Source organism: Anastrepha ludens, chromosome 3 (genome assembly GCF_028408465.1).
Source record: "Anastrepha ludens isolate Willacy chromosome 3, idAnaLude1.1, whole genome shotgun sequence".
NCBI lineage: Eukaryota > Metazoa > Arthropoda > Insecta > Diptera > Tephritidae > Anastrepha > Anastrepha ludens.
This window is the reverse complement of record NC_071499.1, coordinates 133068944-133092470: the sequence shown is the minus strand read 5'-3', so window position 1 is coordinate 133092470 and position 23527 is coordinate 133068944. Positions and strand designations below refer to the sequence as shown.

The 23527-nt window shown below is 35.2% G+C and overlaps 2 protein-coding genes across 2 annotated transcripts in view; one reads left to right on the top strand and one right to left on the bottom strand.

The window, feature by feature from the left end:
• The window catches only part of LOC128859372 (uncharacterized), a 31832-nt gene that overhangs the window by 5802 nt on the left and 2503 nt on the right, over positions 1-23527 (bottom strand). Inside the window, exons 3-4 of the mRNA XM_054096358.1 lie at positions 19886-20080; positions 18017-18122 (exon numbers count right to left, since the gene is read on the bottom strand). Of these exons, the coding sequence (XP_053952333.1) occupies positions 18017-18122; positions 19886-20080 (301 nt within the window). The remainder of the gene's footprint in view (positions 1-18016; positions 18123-19885; positions 20081-23527) is intronic.
• On the top strand, positions 832-16639 carry LOC128859371 (protein sevenless). Its single transcript, XM_054096357.1, has 12 exons — positions 832-2269; positions 8522-8596; positions 9063-9128; positions 9219-9563; positions 9635-9868; positions 9933-10264; positions 10324-10444; positions 10517-14960; positions 15025-15329; positions 15394-15585; positions 15646-16076; positions 16150-16639. The coding sequence occupies exons 1-12, from the start codon at positions 1850-1852 to the stop codon at positions 16556-16558; spliced, it is 7374 nt and encodes a 2457-aa protein (XP_053952332.1). The 5' UTR covers positions 832-1849; the 3' UTR covers positions 16559-16639.

The window sequence follows — 23527 nt, the reverse complement described above, 5'->3', positions numbered from 1 at the left end:
ACCTTAAGCCTTAGAAATAGCCTTTGCTATTTTTTATATCAATATTAAAAAAAATATCTCTATACAATTATAACATTTGCACACAAACACATTTGCATAAGTACATTCAACTTGTCATGTACATACCATATATTTTTTTCGCTTCATTCTTATCACTCAGGTGGTCTGCGAGCGCGGATACAAAATATGCCGGCTGATTGCAACACAAATAATATAGAAGTCAGATGAACTAAGCAAAACTTCTTATACGCATACAATATTTTAGCAATGGGTTCTCAATAATGAAAGCTTTATTCCGGAGTCTCTTTTGTTTGCTCATGCACTTAGAGAATTGTTGTTAACTAATATTTGTTAATTAGTAACACTAAAATAATTTTCAAATAATAATTTAAAATAGTTTAGAACAATTTTTTCAAACTAAATTTAAATACTTGCAATCAACATTCTACAAAAGTTAACGTGAAGATATATGTATGTAATTATCCTATAATATGGCAATAATTTCATATGAATTAGCCACCACTAAATATAACATTTACTTATTTAATTTTTAATAGAAATCGCCTCCCGACAACAATGGCAAAGTTAAGAATTTATTTCTGAGGGCTTCATTTGTGCGATAACGTTAAGTCGAATACAAGAAATTTGAAGAGAGGCTCGGTCTTAACATTTGTTAATATTTATATTTAATTGTGTATGTATACTTATTTCAAGATTATAAAAGATTAATTTATATAAACATAACCAAAAACCGTTTACGATTTGAATTTTTTGATTTCTTATGTGCTTTGCAGTTAATCTAAATTTATATGTCTAATTTTGCATTTTACTTGGTTTAAAAATTCACATATTTTTTTGCGTGTATCGAAAAGCTCTAGGCATGCGAAATGAGATATGATATTCTGGCTCTGAGGCTATTTGTTTAAGATATAAAAATACGAGTACATATGTATGTATGTGAACTACAAGTAAGCGCCAAGCTCGGCTAGACCGATCAGTTGTGATTTGAGCGTGGCTTGTATGAGAGCACTACAATAAGGCTTAAAGCAGTTTTTGTTAAATAAAAGCCATTAGACACGCGTATTCATTTAATGAACATTGTATACAAACGTTATATGTAAACATCAATGTTGAGCTCACAAGAATACATATATACATAGGTGTTAAACAAAGCTCCAATCGCTATCTGAAGTTTTAATTTATTAAAAATGCCGCAGCAGTGAATAATTAAAGTGAAACGTTCTGAGTTCACGATTTAACAATTTCTTAAAACAAGTGATGTTTGTGATTGTATAAGCCTGCTAATCCATTAATACCCCTGACCAACATAGGTATTTTTTGCTTATAATTAGTTATGCATTAATCCGAGAGTTTTGACGAAAAATCAATCTAGATGTAGACCAAAACTCCTTTGAATATCATTTATGTATATAGTTAAGTGGAATAAAAGTCTAATACAGAACAAAACTGTACTCACATATACAATAATTTAATAAGACTTAATTGATGCCACAAAAATGAATTGAATAAAAAAATACGTATGTGTATGTATACATACACAGTGGCTGAATTAAAAATGAAGAAAACAATTAACGCGCTGCTCTGGTAACCACCGAAAACTTCAAGATTTCGAATAAAATTCACTCTTTGTATCCCCTTTATAAATATAATCGTATGAATATGGGTATATGTATGTATGTACATATGTGAATAAGGTCATATCTATGAATGCATGCACCAAAAAATATTAAAACTGTGGACGCTGCGTGCTCTGTTTATATGTATACAAAATAAACATTATAAAAAACAAAACCCTGGGAGCAGAGGGAAAAACATCAATACATAGATCATGACGCAAAAGCAATTAAAAATGAGTACTGCAGCGAGAGTGGCGGCGACGCGACCGCATAATACTCGGCAAACAAGCTGCAAACGTGCAAATATAATATTCACCGGTGTTTCATTGGCATCAATAATGAATTCATTTTACTGGCTGTTGTTGCTGGTGTTGGTGGTTAAATGTGATATGTACAAATCAAATGAATATCCAGTGACAAGCAAATCTGTAGCAGTAATTGACAGTAGAGAAATTAGTGGCAAAGTCACAATTGATACCCCAAATCTACTCAACTTATCCACAGACGGGAAAAGGAATTCTACACCTGGAAATAGCAATAAAGAAAACGAAGGCTTTTTTGGTACAAATGTTACCGAAAATGCGACAATCGAAAATATAACTGAAGAATGCATGACGCACTGCAATCTCGAAGTGAGTTTATGACATATGTATGTATATACATATGTAAATCGATTTAGTTTCCTACTGTAGCCAGTACTTTAGCAATTACTACTTTAAAAAGCATTGATATTTCAAAATCGCAGAAAAGTAAATATAAAAGGCAGGTACACCTATACATACATATGCATACGTATGCATAACAAATTACATCGTGGGAGTAGGCACTTGGTTTATTATAAGTACATACGATATTTACATGTCTTACTGTAATTGTTTACCACACATTTCCAAAATAGAGTTACATATTTAAAATTATTGTTAGAAAAATTGCTTCCTATAATACTTGGCCAAAGATGACTACGGAGGCGTACCCTACACATTCCACTGTTACGTCGCAACAAGCAACTTCCGGCAAAATTCCAATCCAAAAAGTTGCTAAATTATTGACTAGCATAAAGTTCCCCTCTACAACGTACGCAACACTTTCCAACACTAACTCTTCAATTGCCCTTCCTTCAAAAACAGATAATTAGTTGACAATAAATTGTACTAATTGTTTACTTAAATTAACAACTAATTAGCAGCTTCTTCATATCAAAACTAAGGCTTTCCGACGCAGCTATGCCTTGCGGACGTGTTTGAATTAGTAAAGTATGTGAGTTTGCGAATAGTATACGAGTATGTATGTGCGAACGCAAGTGTCCAGGTCTTCTTCGCCAATTATAACGGTCAACCCACATACAAGAATACATGTGATATGTACAATGTATGGACATGTGCGAGTAAATGTGAGCAGCAGTAGCCACACTGCCGCAGTTGCTGTATTAGAAATTTGGAGCACATCTTCATTGGATGGCATCCAGCAAGCATTTGAACACTTGTGCTAGTCTAGTTATTACATTTAATGTACGTACATATGTTCTTCTGTGTATTCAATTCTACAAGGTGATAACTCGATTAGACTTCTCCATATACATGTAAGTAATCTCTGCACTATTAATCGTAGCGTCATTTGTGTCCAACAATGAGGACTACTTGCAAGGTTACGTGAAGAAAGATTTTTCATCGGATGTGCATACGTACATATGTATGTATTTAAATGTATGCATATACACTGCCATCCTTTTGTTCATTTGATACTCGCTTTTGTGGGCATTTATGTACGCTAATTTTATTATTGTTGTCGTATCAACGTCACATGCAGCTATATATGTATGTATGTACACATAAACATATATTCTATATACTTATATTGATATTTGTACATATATTTTAAATACAAAGGTAATTCTATACTTCGGCGGCCGCCGTAGCCGAATGGGTTGGTGCGTGATTACCATTCGGAATTCACCGAGAGGTCGTTAGTTCGAATCTCGGTGAAGGCAAAATTAATAAAAACATTTTTCTAATAGCGGTCGCCCCTCGGCAGGCAATGGCAAACCTCCGAGTGTATTTCTGCCATGAAAAAGCTCCTCATAAAAACATCTGCCGTTCGGAGTCGGCTTGAAACTGTAGGTCCCTCCATTTGTGGAACAACATCAAGACGCACACCACAAATAGGAGGAGGAGCTCGGCCAAACACCTAACATAAGTGTACGCGCCAATTATTTATTTATTTTTTAATTCTATACTTCAAAGCAAGTGAATAGAATGTGTAATCTGTAGTAATTAATTTATATGGCCGAATTGAATATGGGCATGTTTTACATACTCATAACTCGGCTATATTTAATTATGAGTCGTTATCACAGCCTGATAGTGAGTATTAAAAAGCAATATTACCATGCAAAAGGAACGATAAACAAAATTGGTTGTAAGTTAAAGGGATTAAACGAGAATTATAAGTAATTATGCATGTCATTCATAGGTATGTACAATATTAGGAACTAACCGGCCGAGTTGCCGTAGAATTCTGCTCAAGGTCGAGTGTTAAACTGTTATTATTGGAATTAAAGACTATTTATTTACTGTTTTACTTAGGTCAGGTTTTTGCAATCAAATAAAAATGGAACGCGACTGTTAAATAAACATTTCAGTATATAGATCGGAGTTTTCAGTCTTGATATTTCTCAGTACAACAATTACCTGCCCGACAGTAGTATATGCGCGTGATTACATTCAAAGAAACGACAACACTCAGTACACAAATAAATTCTCCGGACTTTAGTGAAGTAAATGACCTTTTTGATGAAAATTTGCATGTGCTGTTTATATATAATACAAAACTGCATTTAGTTGAGTGCCAATATATGTATCTATGTAGGTATGAGTTATGTTTACACAAAACGCAGTTGATATACAAAGTATTTCAAGTACAATTTTCTTTTTTAAATTTAAATTAAACACATACGAGTATTGAATGAAAACTCATTATCTCTTTATTGATATAGATATGAAGTGGAGGGTCTACAATTTATAAATAGTGCCTTAAATCACGCGACCGTGGTGGCTAAATTGCTACAGAATGTCGGGAAATTGTTCTTCCCGGAAATTTCGTTCGCAAAAAATTGATCGCTTCACTGCCCTTGTTGAAAGCACGTAGCATCAGTATCGTTATTAAAAAACGTTGTTAAAGTATTTCGATGCGTTGACGGTAAGCGCACTTCCAGCTGAATTTTTAAGACAAATTGCCCAACTATTTTTGACGTGGTAACGTCTTATAATTCGATTTAGCGGGCTGCACGCACGAAAAAATGTGTCGTTACCTTGCTCATTTGTCGTTACCTTGCGCATTTGTCGTTACCTTGCTCATTTGTCGTTACCTTGCTCATTGCCGTTACCTTGAATGAACTGCAAGCGAAAGCGCGGAACGAACAAAGCAAACGAACGGCAACGTTCGACATCTTGCTCTCTCTTATTTAAGTGAGCGTATATATGTATGTACATATATGCGCATATGTACATATATAAATTCACGTATTTGTACTTGCATATGCCTTCTTATTGATTATTATTAATTTGATTTACTTGAAGAATTTAAAATAAAACCAAGTTTGTTAATAATACCTGTTGTTTTAATGTTATTACAGTTGTACCTCGATTAACCGGGTTGCTCGGGACCGGGCTCAGCACGGATAATCGAAAACACGGTTGAAAGAGGTTTTTTGAAATACATATTCAAAAATTTTATTATTTTTATTTATTTTTAAAAAGAACATGTAAATTTGCATCTATTAACATACTTATGAATACAGATACATATCTTATTACTGTTTTTATAATATACTTTCATATACATACATATAGGTACATAAATGCATATTTATATTAATTTAAAATATTCGTTTAAAGTAGTTTGTCTTTTAGAATTCATTTGTTCCTTAAGTAAATGACTTTGTATGCGATACACTTGTATTTTGTCTGGTTCTGAAATACCTGTACCAGTATAGTTTTCTAAGAACTTTAACAAAACACTACTAGCCTCTATTGCTTGAGCTAATGTGGGGGTTTCTACCGTATTACCTCCATCTGATTCCTCTGAATTTGACTCAAGCTCATATTCTTCTGTTTGATTGACCATGTTAACGATTTCATCATCAGATACAATAGCAAACGGTGCGACATCAATATCGCACTCCATCCACTTTGAGATAGCATCAGCTGTAAAACCAGGTGGTATTAATACATCTGATTGTATCTCAATACTAAAAGTTGAATCATTTTCATCATCTTGAGATAGTAAGTTATTCCAAACTTTATTTAAACACGTGGGGTTACAGAATCCCACGAAGTCGCTGCTGTCCATAAAGCTGACTTAATGTTCAAAGATTTAACAAATTCGTGTCGACTATTAGAATCCACAAGTTTTTGCACGATAAATTTACGGTACTGGCATTTGAAACTCCGAATGGCTCCTTGATCCATAGGCTGAATCAAAAATGTACAATTCGGTGGTAGATATTTTACTGTAACATTATCAGATATCATTGCATTTACATCCGGGTGTGCTGGACAGTTGTCTAATAGCAAAAGAACTTTGCAATTCTTTTCGAGACCAATGCGTTGTAAATGTTCTCTTACCTCTGGTACAAAATTGTTGTTAAACCACTCCAGAAATAGCTCTTGTGTTACCCAAGCTCTCTTATTAGACTTATAAACTACAGGAATGTATTTAACATTTTTTAAACATCTTGGATTAGCACTTTTTCCTATTATCATCAATTTACACTTGTGAGTCCCAGCTGCATTTGCACAAAGTAAAGCTGTGATTCTTTCCTTGGACTCTTTGTACCCCTCAATAGAATATTCATCACCACTCGCCAACGAATTTTGGGGCAAACACTTCCAAAATAGACCGGTTTCGTCTGCATTATAAATTTGTTCAGTTGTAAGTTGTTCATTTTTAATGTATTCGTTTAAGTCTTCCACAAACATCGTTGCAGACACATAATCAGCACACTCCTTTTCTCCTGTGGATTTCAGCCTACGAATTCCATGCCGATTTTTGAATTTTTCCAGCCAACCAGATGAATACTTACACTCGGAATTTATGTTTAATTTACCATGAAAATATTTTGCCTTCTCAGTAATCATTTCGCCTAGAAATTGCAGGAAATTTTCAGTTTATGTGGATGTCTGGATTTGAGTAATATTACCTGTAATGGGACATCCCTTAAATCTTTCTTGTCGAAACCATTCATATGTTGCAAAATCAACCTTTGGATTTTCGGATTTTTTCAGAGTATGTCTATTTTTTAAACCGTGAATTGAATCACTTTCCGATTCATATTTCAAAATTTTTTCTTTGTTTTTTATTAAGTCTCGTACAGTTTGTTTGCCAACACCATATTTTTCAGATAAAAAATGAACGGATGGGTTCTTGCGATATTCGTTAATCAGTTCTATTTTCTCTTTAATTGAAAGAACTTTTCTTGCTCTTTTTGTCAGTTTACTTATTGATGGAGCCATTTTCACAAAAGCACCTGTTAAGAGATCAAATTTCACTTACAGACTGAATGAAAGTGAAATTTGATACAAATTTATTACATAAAAACAAAAAATGGGAATCCCCGAATTTTATTTCTTTGCACATTCACTTAAATTGAAAAAAGTTATTATACGCCGCACGGATAATAGAGGTAAAGCACGGTTAATAGAGATATAAAATCAAACACACAGTATGCCGGTTAACAGATGTACCCGGTTAGTAGAGGCCCGGTTAACCGAGGTACAACTGTATTATTAATTTTTTTATTATATATGAAGGAAAAAATGTATGGTAATATTTACCATATACCTTATAAGATATGTTGTATACTAATATATGTATATAAACATGCATATACATATACAATTTCGCGCAATTTTCAAAAAGAACAAATCTATATGTAAAGATGCATACAAGTCATATGGATATATCAAATATACGAATCTATTCCGTACGCAAGCAAATGTAAGCTAATGTGCTTGAACTGCAAGCGAGAGCGCGGAACGAACGACAAAGAGCGCAATCGGCCCCCGCGTTCGGCAACGTTCGACATCTGGCTCTGTCCTACTTGAGTGAGCATATATATGTATGTATATGCGCATATGTAGGTACATATATAAATTCACATACTTGTATTTGCATATGCCTTCTTCCTGTGTGCATGGTAATGAACCATTTCTCTGTTGAGAATAGGACGATGATATAAAAAGTAGGAAATAAAAGGGAGTGTTTCGAGTGTAAAGTGTCTTGAAAAAGGCAAATCGATGATGGTGCCTCTTAGTGTTGTTGATTTATTAACGTCTGATGCACAATCAAAATTGAAGATATCTTTCATGAATTTGATAAATGTTTCGTCATTTTTCACGTTTGTGTAAATGCAACTTGACCTATTCCATTGCAATTCCATTTACCTCCTCCTCTATATCCATAAAAAATATCTATCAAACAAATAAAATTAAAATTTTGTTTTGAAAATTGCAACCATTCCATCAATATTTTCTTATGACGTTGTCACGTTAAACTATCGTCAGTAAACCGACTTTACAGACAACCTCTTTTTTTATTTGGGGACATGTTGAACGATTATTCGTTATTTGTATACGGTTCTCGAGCGAAACAAAGCTCATTTTGATAAATTGTAGATGTTCTATTTTATATTTCTATCAAAATAGACAAAATCCAATTGTGACACCATAGCTGTCGAAGCAAAGCAGTACTAGAAATCAACTCCAGTTTGAAAAACTTTGCATATCAGGGGCTAGGAAAAAAATTATAAATTATGCTATCTATTGTATATAATTTATTTTACTTCCTTAAAAACTAAAAAAATCTTCTATCTATTATCTATTTCAAAGGCAGCTGACTTCTTAAATGAATATGGGTTGGCTTGCGGCAAGGAGAACGATCACCCCGCATGCTTCAAGTCGAGAGTAAGTATATAATTTGAATTGAGCTGAACGTTTGCACGCTACTATTCACTTTCACCTGGATAATGAACGCTGGTGTGAAACCAGAAAACCTAAACATACTCTAAAATTTGAACATATAAACACTTAGAACACCATTCACCCCAACATTTAATCACTTTGAAGCCAAATGTGTTATAGCACCACAAATCAATATCCGTCAATTTTGTATCGTACCACATACCCTCTCAGGCCTTGTATGTACGTAATCGGGGAAAAGTAGAAGTTCGAGTTTTCCTCTTCATTTTGTTGACTCACCAGATGTTTAAGTTTGCAAACCCACCTGTGAACTCTTACATGCACGCACGCATATTGTAGACATACATACACATACATATATATGTATACCCGATCGAATATAGTATGTACATGTGCTTGAGTATCTACTAGCAGTGCATTTAGAATTTAAAATGAATACCGATTCTTACAGTGCATAAAAGGATGTGGACAATGGAGGGAAGCATTAGCAAACTCTGAAACTTGTCAGAAAATATGTGTAAGTATGTGTTCGCAATAAGTTTCAGGAAGTTGTGTATTTATTGGGCTTCGGTTTTTATTCCCACGCTTATTTTTTCCTTCTTACCAGGTTTCAACACAATTACATAATACTGATTTGCCGTGCACATTTGCATGCGAGTTGAGCCAAAATTTATACTGGGACCACCAAAAACAAATTGTGGAATCAACCATACAACTGAAAAAGCCCTTTATAAAAATATCTAATAACTCAGATACACTAATGTTGCATTGGAACATTGTATTGCCCAAATATTTCTTCGCAAACTATCAGTTGAGCGTTCACATACAATTTCAACATGTTGTGGGGAATATATCCGAGCCACAACTTTGGAGAAACTTGGTGAATTACGACTGTAACCAATATTTTGCCTGCGAACTGTTTGATGAGTTCATTCCCTTTACTGTCTATAAGGTTGCTATGATTAGTAAACTGTTACGTAAAGTAATTAAGTAAATTTAGTCAACAACTGGTATTCATTTCAGTTTCGATTCAAACTGGAATTAGGTGAACTGGCTAATCAAGTTGTGTATTCGCGCCCTACGGAAACGTTTACAACTCCAGCTAAAGGTGTTCCACTTTCAAAACCAGTATTCAAAGAAGCCATGTCCTTGGATCATAATCATATCAGCGTCTTTTGGGAACCAGGAGTATTTACTTGTGGCCCATTAAAAGGCTATATTTTATCTTTGGATAGCGCTAATTCGTCGCACATGCAGGTATTTTCGTGATAAAAAACTTACAAAGGATTAACTACATAAATTTTCCATTGTTTACAACAAGACTTTGTCGTCCGATAAACGAAACTTTGTGTTTTCCCATTTGTTGCCTTCTACGAATTACACACTAAAACTATCCATGTTTAATACAGAGGGAGAAGGCCGTTCTGCTGAAACATTTGTCAAAACGAAAGATGCGCCTATATATGGAAATTCTTATAATATCGACCTGGCGATTATAGCCGGAGAATACAGCATTAAAATCAAAAGTTTTGAGCCTTTGACGGATACCGAACTGGTTTTTGAAAACGATCAGCTCATAAATGATTTTGCTATATACTCATTCTTAGGAGAACATATTTTCTTCGTTGTAGATGTTTCGGGGAATATCGTGAGGTACAAGATATTTTAAATTGAGAATATTTTTATTTTCCTAAAACTTATCATTTTCGCAGAATTTTATTAGATGATTATAAGCAAACGTACGCGATTCCCACCTTAGACAAATTTAAAGAATTTAAATCAAAGAAGATTAGCGTAGATTGGTTAAACAAGCGACTTTTCATTGCGGGACAGGTATATTCTGAATAATTTGTATATAAAACTCTTATATTTGACTCAGAAACGAATATTTTTATTGGATTTTAGACTCTTACTGGGGACTGGCGACTCATTTGTACAGATTTCAATGGAAACTTTCAGGGTACGATAATTAGCAATATAACACTACCCATCGAGAGATTAAATGTAGATCCCATAAATGGCTGGCTATTTTGGGCCAAAAATGGTAGTCTTGTTCGAACTAATCTGGCCACTAATTACTCAGAGCCCATAGTTGAGAGGGACGTTGGTCACTTCTCAAATGATTTTCAAAGGAGACTAATAATATTTTACAATACAAGTGACCAAGATTTGTACGAAAGCTCATATGATGGGCAATATGTACAAAATCTGCAGTTTAGACTATCCATTAATATCCAACGCATTGTTAGCTTCTGGTATAATGGAATTCATATACTAGCCACAAATGGTACACATCTGGGACGAGAGAACTTCAATACAAACGAATACGACATATGGACTGTAAGGGAGTTGGAATGGTGTTGGAATATTTTGCCAATGGCAAAAAAGGGACAAAATGCGCTTATGCAAACACAACCAGTGCAAACAACAAGCCCAGAAAAGTTGAATGCTTTAGTAACTTCAAGTATGGCCAAAATAACTTGGAATGAGCCAAAACTGGACGAATACCAGACGGGATATGCTTGGAAAAATTGGGATTATGAACTTGAGATAATGGACGTGGCAAGTAATAGCGCCTTTAATATACGCAATATAAAGACAACATACTTCAATGTAGAAAAATTACAACCGAATAATTTGTACAAGTTTCGTGTTCGTGTCATTGCTGTTAGTACACTTGGCGTGTGGTCCAAAGCATTGTTAACGCGTACTTGGCCTTTTGGGGAGTACAAATTTCTACTGGCAAGCATGAATGGTGTTTACGAAATGAATGAGACCGGTGAACATGTAGAGCAGGTCGGTCAAATGGAAAACGTTCAAGATTTTATGCAGTTGAATGCCACAATGTACTACATTTCTGAGCACAATCGCTTGCAATGTGCGAACATCATGAATCCTGAGATAACTTGCTCATTTATAGCCACAAATGCAGTGAGCTTTGCATATGAGTGGCGTGGTGGCAAGATGTATTGGGTAGATACGCTGAGAAACTGTGTGATGAGAGCGAACTTAGATGGCAGTCAACGTGAGTTGCTATCCATATTCGATGCACAACGTATCGCAGTTGATGTATACAACGGACATATCTACTACTCGACAGGAATGAGATTAGTGAGACGCTCTTTGGGCGACACTCTTGACACGGACGAATATGAATATTACCATGTCAGCACAGACAACGATGAGATACGGGGTTTCGCCTTGGATGTAATAGGAAAACGCCTCTTTTGGGTTGTGCGTAGAGGCGATGGGGAGGTTAACTTATTCAGAACAAGCACCGATGTGGCTGCAGATGATTTACAATATAAAATCTTAGAAAATGACATTCGAAAGGATTCATTAAAATATTTACATGAAATTGATAGTATCATGTGGTTAAAATTAAATTCGAATGCAATTATTTTCGCAAGAACAAGCAATTTAACTAACCAAGTTCAGATTCAACTATCCCAGCTAAGCAAAATTAATTGCATTACTCTGCGGCCTGATTATATACCCACTTATGACCATTCAGTTGTCCCTGAAGCCGTTGATAGTAAAAGTATCCACATCAATCAAGCACACACAGACGAATTTATCATTAAATGGCAAGCAGTAAATTCTTTAGAAAATCATACAATATTTTACAACGTACTTTTACAATATAATGATTCTAATAGCAAAAAAGACATCATTTTCAAAACGAACGATTCGTTTTTAAGAATAGGTGAAACTCTTGTTCTACAACCAAATTTTAATATTTCCATAACACCATCCACGTACTGGAGCATAGGCCCAGCCACCCGTGTGCAACTTCTTGCACCTACTACTAATTTAGCCCCGCCTAAGCAAATGCGAGTTTTTGTTCAACATTTTATAGATCCACTTGAAACAAACTCCAACATTAGCGCAATTGTGCGGTGGAATGCTCCTGAAAATAAAAGACCCTATACTGAATTAAGCTATAAAATATACTGCTGGCTTGGAGATAAGCTGCACGACGAAAAAATATATAATTCAAGTAACAAAGAAGTCTTCGAAACAACAATAGATGGCTTACAGGTTGGGGAGACGTATATCTTCGAAGTACAGTCTTTCATGCCAGGGTTTTTAAAAGGAAGCCAACGGAGCACTTTTCAAATTCATATCAATTCAGATCCTCAATCCAAACCAGCATTTCTTTATGCTACAAGTGAATTTATTGCTGAATATGATTTGGACTTGAATATGCATAATGTATTAATACATACAAACAGTCAAGTAGAACATATGGCAGTTGTACAGAGTGAGAGACGTGTTTTGTGGGTCAATGAAAATGTAGAGCTTATTTCTCTTACAGCAGGTTTTAAGCCAATCAAGTTGGTAAGAATGCGAGCCGACGTACTATCTATGACCGTCAACTGGATTCAGCGAACAGTATACTGGGCCGAATTAGAAACAGAAGATGAGTATTCTGTCTCAATATATGAACTAGATTTGTGCCAGTTCGAAGGTAAAGTAATGACCCCAAATAAAATATTTTCACTCGAACGAGGGAAGACCGTAAAAGACCTTATGATTTTACCTTTCTCAAATATTCTTATTTGGTTAGAGTTTGACACAAAAGCGAATATTTATTCACTTGAGGGGCACATTCTGTGTAATTCCACATTCATATCGTTAAAAAATTCAAAATTTCACAAAATGTTTGCTGATTCTTCATTGCCAGAATTGGAGACGGTTAATCTTATAGATAACAATGGTAGCATTTGTACCTATGACATTCAAAGGCGTTTATGCATGTCTCAAAACTCAATACTTTCATATACCTCAAAAGGAACAAGCCAAATTGACCGAGATAATAGCTACATCTACGTGTTGCAAAACGAAAGTATTTACGCTTACAGTGCACGAAAACAAAACTTGGAATATCAAATAAACAATACGGATATTAAAAATATCAAGGCGTATAACTACCAACACTATCCAGAGTACGAATGCCTTCTTCCGGATTACGATATGCTTTTACAAAATAAGAACTTGTTAAAACCACAGATCATTGATGTGGGTGAAAGTTATATGGCTATGATTTTCCCACAAGTAAAAGACAGGGAGAAATGCAAGTTGAAAATTCCAGGCTTAAAATATACCATATTGATTACAGATAATAGCAAAGTGTCGCGCAGTTATTCAACCTTCGAAAAAAGTCTAAATTTAACAGACCTTATGCCGTTTACAAAGTACACGATTCAACTGGCCTTATCATCGTACTATCAAAGAAAACTAAAATTAGATGAATGGTATTCTGAGGTTATGACAGTACGTACAGGCGTCGGCACACCATCTGTACCTCTTAATTTCACTGCGTATGCTATAAATCCAGCTCAAATTTATGTCATGTGGAATGTACCTGAGGAACCTAACTGCGATAAAGTGTGGTATAAGTTACACTGGCAAGAAAAGAACTCTGATTCAGATGCTCAGAAGCGATTGAACAATTTGAATTTTTTTCTTACGAATTTAGAACCTTCACAGGAGTATAAATTGTGGTTGGATGTTTTCTCTACAGAAAAAAAATTTAATACAACGCCGTCGGTTATTGTAAGGACTTTTGAAACTCCTTCTCGGCTATTGCTAGTGAAAAAGACAGCCTATAATTTGACATTGAGTTGGGTTACTTCTTCTGACGTAACTAGGGCAGTTTTGGCATGTCAAGAAGTAAACGGGGAAAATGAGTTCAGTATTGATATTACGGAAAACTCTTCCGTAATAGTTGTGCCAGAATTAAAGCCGAAAACTAAATATGAATTTGTTCTTGAAATATTTTACGCAACCCTAGTAGATCCCTATATATGGCCAGAAGTGCCAAACGAGCACTTTGTGTATGAAACACTGGGTGACTTTCCAGGACGACCCGGCCAGCCACAAGTTGAACATACGATAGGCGACGTTTTTAGAATATTTTGGGAAGCTGCTCCAGGTAATGGGGAACCAATATCGGAGTATTCCTTGGAGGCATTACAAGCTCGTAGTACTAAACGCATAAGACGAAGTCAATTGACATACCCAGACTATATGAACGGCTCCATAACAAGTCACAGCCAAACACTTTGGGCGGAAGAACCGAGTCCGATTGAAGATAAATGGATAGTTACGTGTAATACCACCGAACTAAGCTGCATAATTCGAGAAATATACATACTAAGGCTGTTAATGTTTCGGGTGCGCGCGCGAAATGAATTATATGGTTGGGGACCATATAGCATGGATAGTGAACGAATTTTAGAGCCATTTGTATCCCCCGAAAAAAGAGACTCATTAGTGTTGGCAATCATAACTCCGGCAGCGATTGTTTCCATATTTGTACTCATTTTAGTTCTATTAAGAGCATGTAAGTTTATTCCTTTTCCCTTTTTAAATTTACAATTTAATCTAAATAGTGCTTAATAAAATAGTGCATGTAAGAAGACAAAAGGCAAAAAAGTTGCTTGAAAAGAGCCGCCCAAGTATATGGAGCAACATATCAACACTGCAGCACCAGCAACTCATGGCATCGCATAATAGAGCTTTTTCCACCACAAGTCATTCTACATTGTACATTGGAGGGCCTTTAAGTGATGCTGATATCGCCTTATTGCCCCAACTCCACTGGAATCAAATAACAATATTGAATTTTTTGGGAAGTGGCGCTTTTGGCGAAGTGTACGAAGGTCTAATAAAACATCAAAACTGCGACCAACAGGAAAAAGTAGCAATTAAAGTGAGCTCGAGGTAAATTTATAGCTAAAAAAACCAAACTAAACTTATATGTTTTGACTATTTAGAGTCTGAGAAAGGGTGCCAGCGAATTTGCAGAGCTCTTGCAGAAAGCTCAACTAATGAACAATTTCAAACATGAAAATATTGTCCGACTTATTGGAATCTGCTTCGATACCGAGTCGATATCTGTAGTCATGGAGCACATGGAGGGAGGAGACTTACTGCGTTATTTACGCGATTCACGACCTAACTCAAACGTATGTATTTATTCACGATAGTCGAATTTAAAACTGCAACAATCAAACCTTTTTTCTTAGAGGTCCGTTGCTTCTCTGCACTTGATAGATCTAACCTCCATGTGCATTGATGTTTGTAAAGGATGCAGCTACCTAGAAGATATGCATTTCGTACATCGTGATCTCGCTTGCCGTAACTGCTTAGTATCTTCTTATGACACAAGTAAACGTATTGTAAAAATTGGTGACTTTGGCTTAGCTTGCGATATTTACAAGAGCGATTACTATAGCAAAGAAAGCGAAGGTCTTTTGCCAGTCAAATGGATGGCTCCAGAAAGCCTAAGTGATGGCGTTTTCACAACACAATCTGACGTGTGGGCTTTTGCTGTACTCTGTTGGGAGATATTTACTTTCGGTCAACAGCCATATGCCGGGAGGAATAACTACGAAGCTCTAAATTATGTAAAGGACGGAGGAAGACTAGAAAAACCCAAAAATTGCCCAGATAAACTGTAAGTACTTAGCTACGGACATGGTGTATGCATCGTTGAAACTCAGTTTTAATCTCCATTCAAATATCCGTAGGTTTTCACTGTTCTTACAGTGCTGGAGTAACAAGCCAGATGATCGCCCATCGTTTGGAAAATGTCTCATTCAACTAATTGGAATTAAAACGGAACTAAGGCGAATTAATTTAGGATTCGCCGTTGATAATGCAGACTGCGCTTTATACGCTAATCAGACTGAAAATCATTTCACCACATTTCAACTGAACACATTTCCAATGACGAAAACGCACGATGTCCCTGTCGAAACGACATATTGCCAAAAAGACTCGCAGGACTCGGAAAACTTATCGGCACAATTAGAAACATTTTACCAAGATGTTGATATAGAAACCATATCCGATGATTCTCAGCTAATTTATTCAGAAATGGAAAAAATTAATATTGACACCAGCCCTCATATGAATGAAGCTATATCAAGATTGTAATAAAAACCCGTCCAAGCCTTTTGTATGCATGTTTGTACGTAAACATATTAAAATTAATATATTTTATAATCATTAAAGGATTAGCTCAAAAACGTGTCGAATATTTATTAAGTACGTTCGTAAGTATGTGTTGCTATTTATCTTTTCAATATTTAAGTATATATTTCATATATCAATTATTTGCACAGCACAGACAGAACCTAGTCGGGACTTGGGCAAAATAATTTAATATTTATCATAACTTTTTGATTGCTCTTCCCTCCAAGTTCTCTTTCGAATTTAACTCAATTCTTAAATACAAACAGAGACAAAGTTTACCTTAATCTAATTTACATAATGGCGATAAAATGAACCCAGTAAAATACGGAAACAGACCGCAATGTTTGCAAACTAACAAACAATTGCATATTTTATCAGAACTCCCACTTTATTGCAAGAATTTACAACACAGCAGGGAATTACACATGGCGCCAAGTAATTGTACAAACGCGTAAAGAAGGCATTTCGACTTTAAATCCACATCTGCTTCCACTGTATACATCAGACTTTAGAGCAGTTCTATTTGCTCCATTATTCTATCATCCTGTGAGCAAGAAAAACGAGCAACAATAAAGTGCTTAAAATAAAACCCCCCTGAGGATTACCCCCAACCTAGTCAGTTGTGCATGCCTTCTACATCTATATTTACGGCACAATTGTATCCGAAGGAATGAGTGACAACGGACTGCCAATTGACAGCTATAAGCAGATTATTTTAAATGTCTAACATACTGCTCAACGCCACTGTAATGAAACGAAAATACTGACGAAGAGCTGATGGAAAGTGAGGAGATTTGCATAGGCTTATTTTGGGCGCAGATCCGCCCCAACTTCAGTTACTGGCTTAGTTCTTGCAACAAAGGACGAAATAATTTGCATTCGTACAACGTTGAGTAGATGACTACCAAAGTGAAAGGACACAAATGTTGTGCACAAAATAGATGTGAATAGACGTTTAGTAGTAAATATATAATATTGTGCCCGTCTTAACGTTTTTGTGGAACGCATTTATTACTATATGTATACATATTTATTTCTACTTAATTAAATATTTAAGCGCAAAGAACTTTTGCTTTTCAGAATGCTTTAGGTATTTATTCGAAAAACAGTGTTATCATTCGACAACGGTAGTGCAGATTTACCCACGAAATCCGTTGCACCAATCTGAAGGGATTGTGTATCAAATAGATGCAGGAAAGATACATTAACTAATAAGTAGGCGTTACAAATAATAAACCATATAAAATATAACTAAAATTTTAGTGAGTCTAATAATCTTCTGCAATACAAAAACCCTTTTGTTGGAAAAGATGCAATAAATTTTAGGTGTTAACAAGCGAAACATAGTTTTGAATGTGGTTGAAAGATGTAATAAAATGTTCTAACTAACTAATTTTAATATCCGGGATGTATACGTACTCATTGGTGTCATGCCTTTTGGGATCGTGCATATGCCAAAGTGGCTCTTTACTTCTATTGAAGTTATGAATCTGCGCTAGCGAAAATGGAAGTATTAGTGCTGTTTCTGAAATTGGACCGAAAAGTTGTATTATTATGTTTTTGATCTATGCATTAACTTTTTTTTTATATATATGTATGTATGTGAATATATAATATATATTGTACAAATAATTGACGTTTGGGTGTTTGCGCGAGATCCTCCTCCAACTTGTCGTATGCGGGTTTTCCACAAGATGGAAGAACTTACAGTTTTATGCCGCCTCCGCCTTCATGGCAGAATTTGTATACATGGTCCATATATAACCAATTTTATGTTGGAACACATTTATACAACAGTTTCATTTATTTAATTACATATTTGTATGTATATCCGCTTAAACATTACACCGTTACGAGTAATATAGTAAGTGGATTCTTGCTGTCGCATATAACAACTCACCTTAGTTTTATTCTGGACGAACGTCAGTTTGCTAGTTCGGCGCTCGGCAGTGTTAACAAAGAACGAGGAAGTTATTAGAACTTACCCGTCCACATTTGCATAATTTAAAAGACATAAAAAGAGGAACTTCATGCAAATTTGATGGCGTGAAAGGTCTTTTTTTTGCCGTAAGGCTCACTTTCCGGCTTGTAAACACATCAGAATGAACATACGGTAGTTTTCGCATTACAAATTATGCTAGTCGCTGACAAGTTGCGGTCTCGGTGTTTGAGTTGCATGTGTTCGCCTGAGTGCGCACTCTTAGATTCACTTACATATGTACGTATGTTTATACATAGTTTGCAAGCAAGGTGGATTTATTATAGGTGACAGCATTCACCCAGCTGAATTTTTCGCCGTAGATATGGCTTACGTCAAAATGATATGCTTTGTTTGTATGTATTGGTATGTTTACATTCGTATGTTTACATTTGCTTGCTGATTTTGACATGATGCTTGCACCAAACGCAACAACAAATACATGTAGGGTTTTACTTATATGTGTTTGCTGTCACCTGTAATAAATTCGCCTTGGTTTGTATGTATTGGTATGTTTACATTCGTATCAAGGTGGATTTAATAAGGTGACAGCAATCACCCAGCTGAATTTTTCGCCGTAGGTATGGCTTATGTCAAAATGATATGCTTTGTTTGTATGTATTGGTATGTCTACATTCGTATGTTTACATTTGCTTGCTGATTTTGACATGATGCTTGCACCAAACGCAATAACAAATACATGTAGGGTTTTACTTATATGTGTTTGCTGGCACCTATAATAAATTCGCCTTAGTTTGCAAGTGATTACTCTTAATACGGTCACACAACTCTCTCTCTAATACACGCAACTTATAAAGGTACATATGTACGTATGTCAGATTCTGCGGACGCAAAAAAAAAAAGAAAACACTGTATATATAAGATCCTGTGCATGCCCAAACACATACTTGTTTTCTGCACTCATGTGCGCTTTTATGCAATTATTTTTGCCATGCTAAGAAGCAGGAAGGCAAGGTGTTGCTTTTTCTTTAATTATTGCCAAGCGTTCGCTTTGAATACTTTCTGCCAAGTGCTGCTTTTGACTCTTCAATGCAACTGGTTTTGCAAAATATACCAATTTTACATGCAAACTTTTATATTGGATTTTAAGAGGTAATATGAAGCTTTATAAATACTCGTAAATACTTCGATACTCTTTACTCATTTACTCGTAATTGCACAGGTAGGTGCTTGCCCTAATAATTCGAAAAATATCTGATTTTACTTCACTTTACTGTAATGGGCAAACTAATAAATTTGATATTATGTTGTACCTTTAAGACTGTTTTCATGCATATGTTTGCACTTACCACGAAGAATGCGTTTTTCATGCTCGCCATGACATCGAAAACCTTGACAGCTTCGCTTTTGTGTTAGAGATGGACAATGCTTTCCACCATTTTGCGGTGCTTGCATCATTTTTCGCGTTCGTAATGTGACTCCTGTGCCGCAACTCTTATCACATTCATTCCACGGGGTCCAGTCACTCACCTGACAATCGACTACTGCAAGAGACAGAAATAAATTCCTTTTCTGTTAAAATTACACATTCAAGAAATGAAATGTAGTGAATGGAAAAAATTTTGCTCACTGTGCATAAGCAAGTTAAGTACGACCACAAATTGTATAATTACAACTAAAATTTAAAATAAATGCAATCAATTATGCGTCATTTTAGTTTACCGCGTTCAGTAAAATTTCGTTTAATAGAGAGAACCTTTTCGTTTGTTTTGTTTTTATATGTAAGGATACATAAGTATCTAAGTGCGTATGTATGTTTAAATACATAGATCCAGTATTTGTGTACTTTATTCCACAAGAAGCGTCATTAACCAGAGTGGTTGTAATTGCGAATTTTGTGGCAGGATAGAAAAGAATCCGTTCTATCAAACTATCATCGTGGGCTCAGCTGTCATTAACATTTTTGTCATTCAACAAACATTAAATTATAATTCATAAATAAACCGTCGCCGTCACCGTCGTTCTTAATGGTCTTATGGAAAATCAAACCCCAACCAAGTAAATAATGATCCGCAAAACTGAATACAAAAATAAACATAAAACCACGCAAAATGGAAAAAATGTCAAAAATCATGCAATTACAATTCGAGGTAAAATAATAACTTTCTTCAATCGAGCACTTGGCCATTATTATTTTTATTATTTTAAATTAATTGTGTTTTTCAATTTTTTATTCATTTCTTATTATACTCTTGTAAAGAAATCTCCTAGTTTTAGCGAAGTAGTCCAACCCACACAGTGTAGGGTCAATTAATAGAAGTTATGAGCTGTTCCTGTGAAATATAATCAAATTCGGTTATGAGATTCGCTGAAAAAACAACGACAGCTAAGAGTTTACAGATGCATTATAACTCAGTAAATTAAAGGCGTTCGAATAGACACAAGAATCAGAGACTTTTGAAAATTCCTTTTCATCAAGTAATGGAGTAAAATTATATTACAATTATTTTTTGACTTCGACTATTCCCTTGCGACTTTTATGATTTACGGTTGTGGGTTCAGTTTTAATTTATCAATATTTTGACTGCAAGGCCGTCTGCAAGCGGAAAACCTTGATTGTTAACAATTCTTCGAGAAGACCGTAACGAAACACTTTTTCTGACTTCAATTTAAATTTCAATAACTGTAATTATTTCTACATTTTTCTCAGAAAAAATGTAAATTAACGAAAATCGAATATTCTCATTCGTATGTAATCCATTGCGCAAACCTAACCAATATTTATTTTTGCTTAAGTACTTATTTTTTAACTTAAGATATAGAACTCCAATAAAGAATTTTTGGATCGTAGGCTGGCATCGGAGGCTTTCGTCTGGTAGTATGGAATAATAAAATAAATAAATAATTCTCGCGTACACTTCTGTTAGGTGTTTGGCCAAGCTCCTCCGCCTATTTGTGGTTCGCGTCTTAAGGTTGTTGCACAAATGGATTGACCTATAATAGTTTCAAGCCGACTCCGAACATAAATAACTTTTATGAGGAGCTTTTTCGTGGTAGAGTGCACTGGGAGTTGTGCCATTGCCAGCCGAGGGGCGACCGCTATGAGAAACAACAACGCACTCCCGAATGGTAGCCACGCACAATCCATTCGACTTGGGCAGCCGCATGTAATAATAGGGGTTCGTATATCCATATTTATGTATGCAATACATAATAATTAATGTAATAACTCTAAATATTATTCAAGGCCATTCATTTTTATAATAACTTTCATGAGAACACTTTATAGAACCAACAATCTAGAAAATAGCTTAAAAATTCACCTACTTGAGGCTCTTTCATGTTTGCTGGCTTAAGCTGAATTATGTACAATACTTTGCTTTCGGGCCATTTTCCAAACACATATAGGTGTATATATATTTGTATAAAGAGACTACTTTGCCAGCTTGTAAACAATCACTGTGGCTCTGAATACATACATACATATGTATGCATGTATACAACATCTAGGACAAGCAAACAGTCATTAAAATCGCCTTCACTACCGCTTTATACAAGCACTTAGCCAAAAAACCTTTTATACATACACAATTGTGGCGATAAAAATGTAAGGCTTCCAAAGAGCAGAGGATAAACTAAAAATCATCAATTATAAATTTATTGCATATTTACTTTGCTTAACACAAACAACAAAACAAAAGAGAATCCTTTAAACACATATTTGCACAAAGTCTCTGGAGGGATCACGAAATATCACAAGAACAAGAAAACTGTATCGATTTTTTCTACTAAGTTAACATTGTTATTCATTTACAAGGCGTCACGGTTATCAAAATATTGTAAATTATTTCCATATTCGACAGTTTGAAATATGCTGTGGAGACATGAATCGTTAGAAAAGGCAAATATTTAGGATTATTTATTAATTCGATTTCACTGCTCGTACGACCTTAAAGTGAGCAAATTTATTGTATTCATTTTGTCCTTTGAATGCCATATCAAGCACGGAAGGCTTCTAATGCAAATCAACATTAGTGAAGACCAATCATTAAAGTTCAGTGAAGCATTTTCTTGCTACTCACGATTATAGTTCATTCCGTTTCAATCAGTTTCTTTTAAATTCACTGAAGTGGAAACTTGTTTCAATGTAAATGTCACATAATCCATGTCAGCAGACACAGATATTCAAGATATATTTTTTTAACCGAAAAAAGGTACACACGATTGCTCCAGAAACTTTGGACAACAATAAATGTGTAAATTTTTTAGAATAATGCCCTAATAGAACTTCAAACAATTGACTTCTGCGTTTGTAGATAAATGTTTGCACGAATTTACAAGTACATACAGTATACATAAGAGTAGAGCAAAATTCATCTAAACAAGCAATATTATGCGTGTAAATAGACAAATGTGAGCAGACAATCTCTAGTTACTGTTCAGCGCGACGTATGAGTCCTTTAAGTAGCCTACCTTGTCCATATATTCGAAATGCCTCCAAAAAAAACTTGAACAAGGAACTGATTAGGAGCAGTGAAAATTGGTAAGCTATTACCACAAATTAGAGCTATTATTAGCCTATGCTTTCAGTAGATCGATGAGCACAAACGCCTTCGAATGAATAAGTGTCTAAAATTCAAATTTCTCGGCGTTACATCACTTTGATATTGGGTGTGTAATAAAACGCGCCCTTGTTTTGTTTTTCACACAGGTTTGCACACGACAACATATGTACACTTAGGTATATGCTTTATACATAGATATGTAAGTTTGTGCATGCAAAACTGTAAATGTGCGGTTTGTTTAACAAACTTTAAACTGGCGTGCGACGCGCGTAAACAAACACGAACAGCCGCTTTCGCTACTGCCTGCATAAAAAATTACATCGAAATTTGTCAACCGCCAAGGCACAAGCAGAACAACTAACCATACTACGTATTTCCATCCTCTTTTTTGGGCGGTCGTCCTGTCTACATTAATGATAAAACTTT

What these genes read in the sequence shown, in the direction of transcription:
- LOC128859371 (XM_054096357.1), top strand. Translation starts at nt 1,850, where the DNA reads ATGACGCAAAAGCAATTAAAAATGAGTACTGCAGCGAGAGTGGCGGCG. An exon ending in TTCCCTTTACTGTCTATAAG is followed by an intron (nt 9,564 to 9,634) that starts GTTGCTATGATT and finishes TATTCATTTCAG; the next exon opens with TTTCGATTCAAACTGGAATT. An exon ending in AGGAAAAAGTAGCAATTAAA is followed by an intron (nt 15,330 to 15,393) that starts GTGAGCTCGAGG and finishes TTGACTATTTAG; the next exon opens with AGTCTGAGAAAGGGTGCCAG.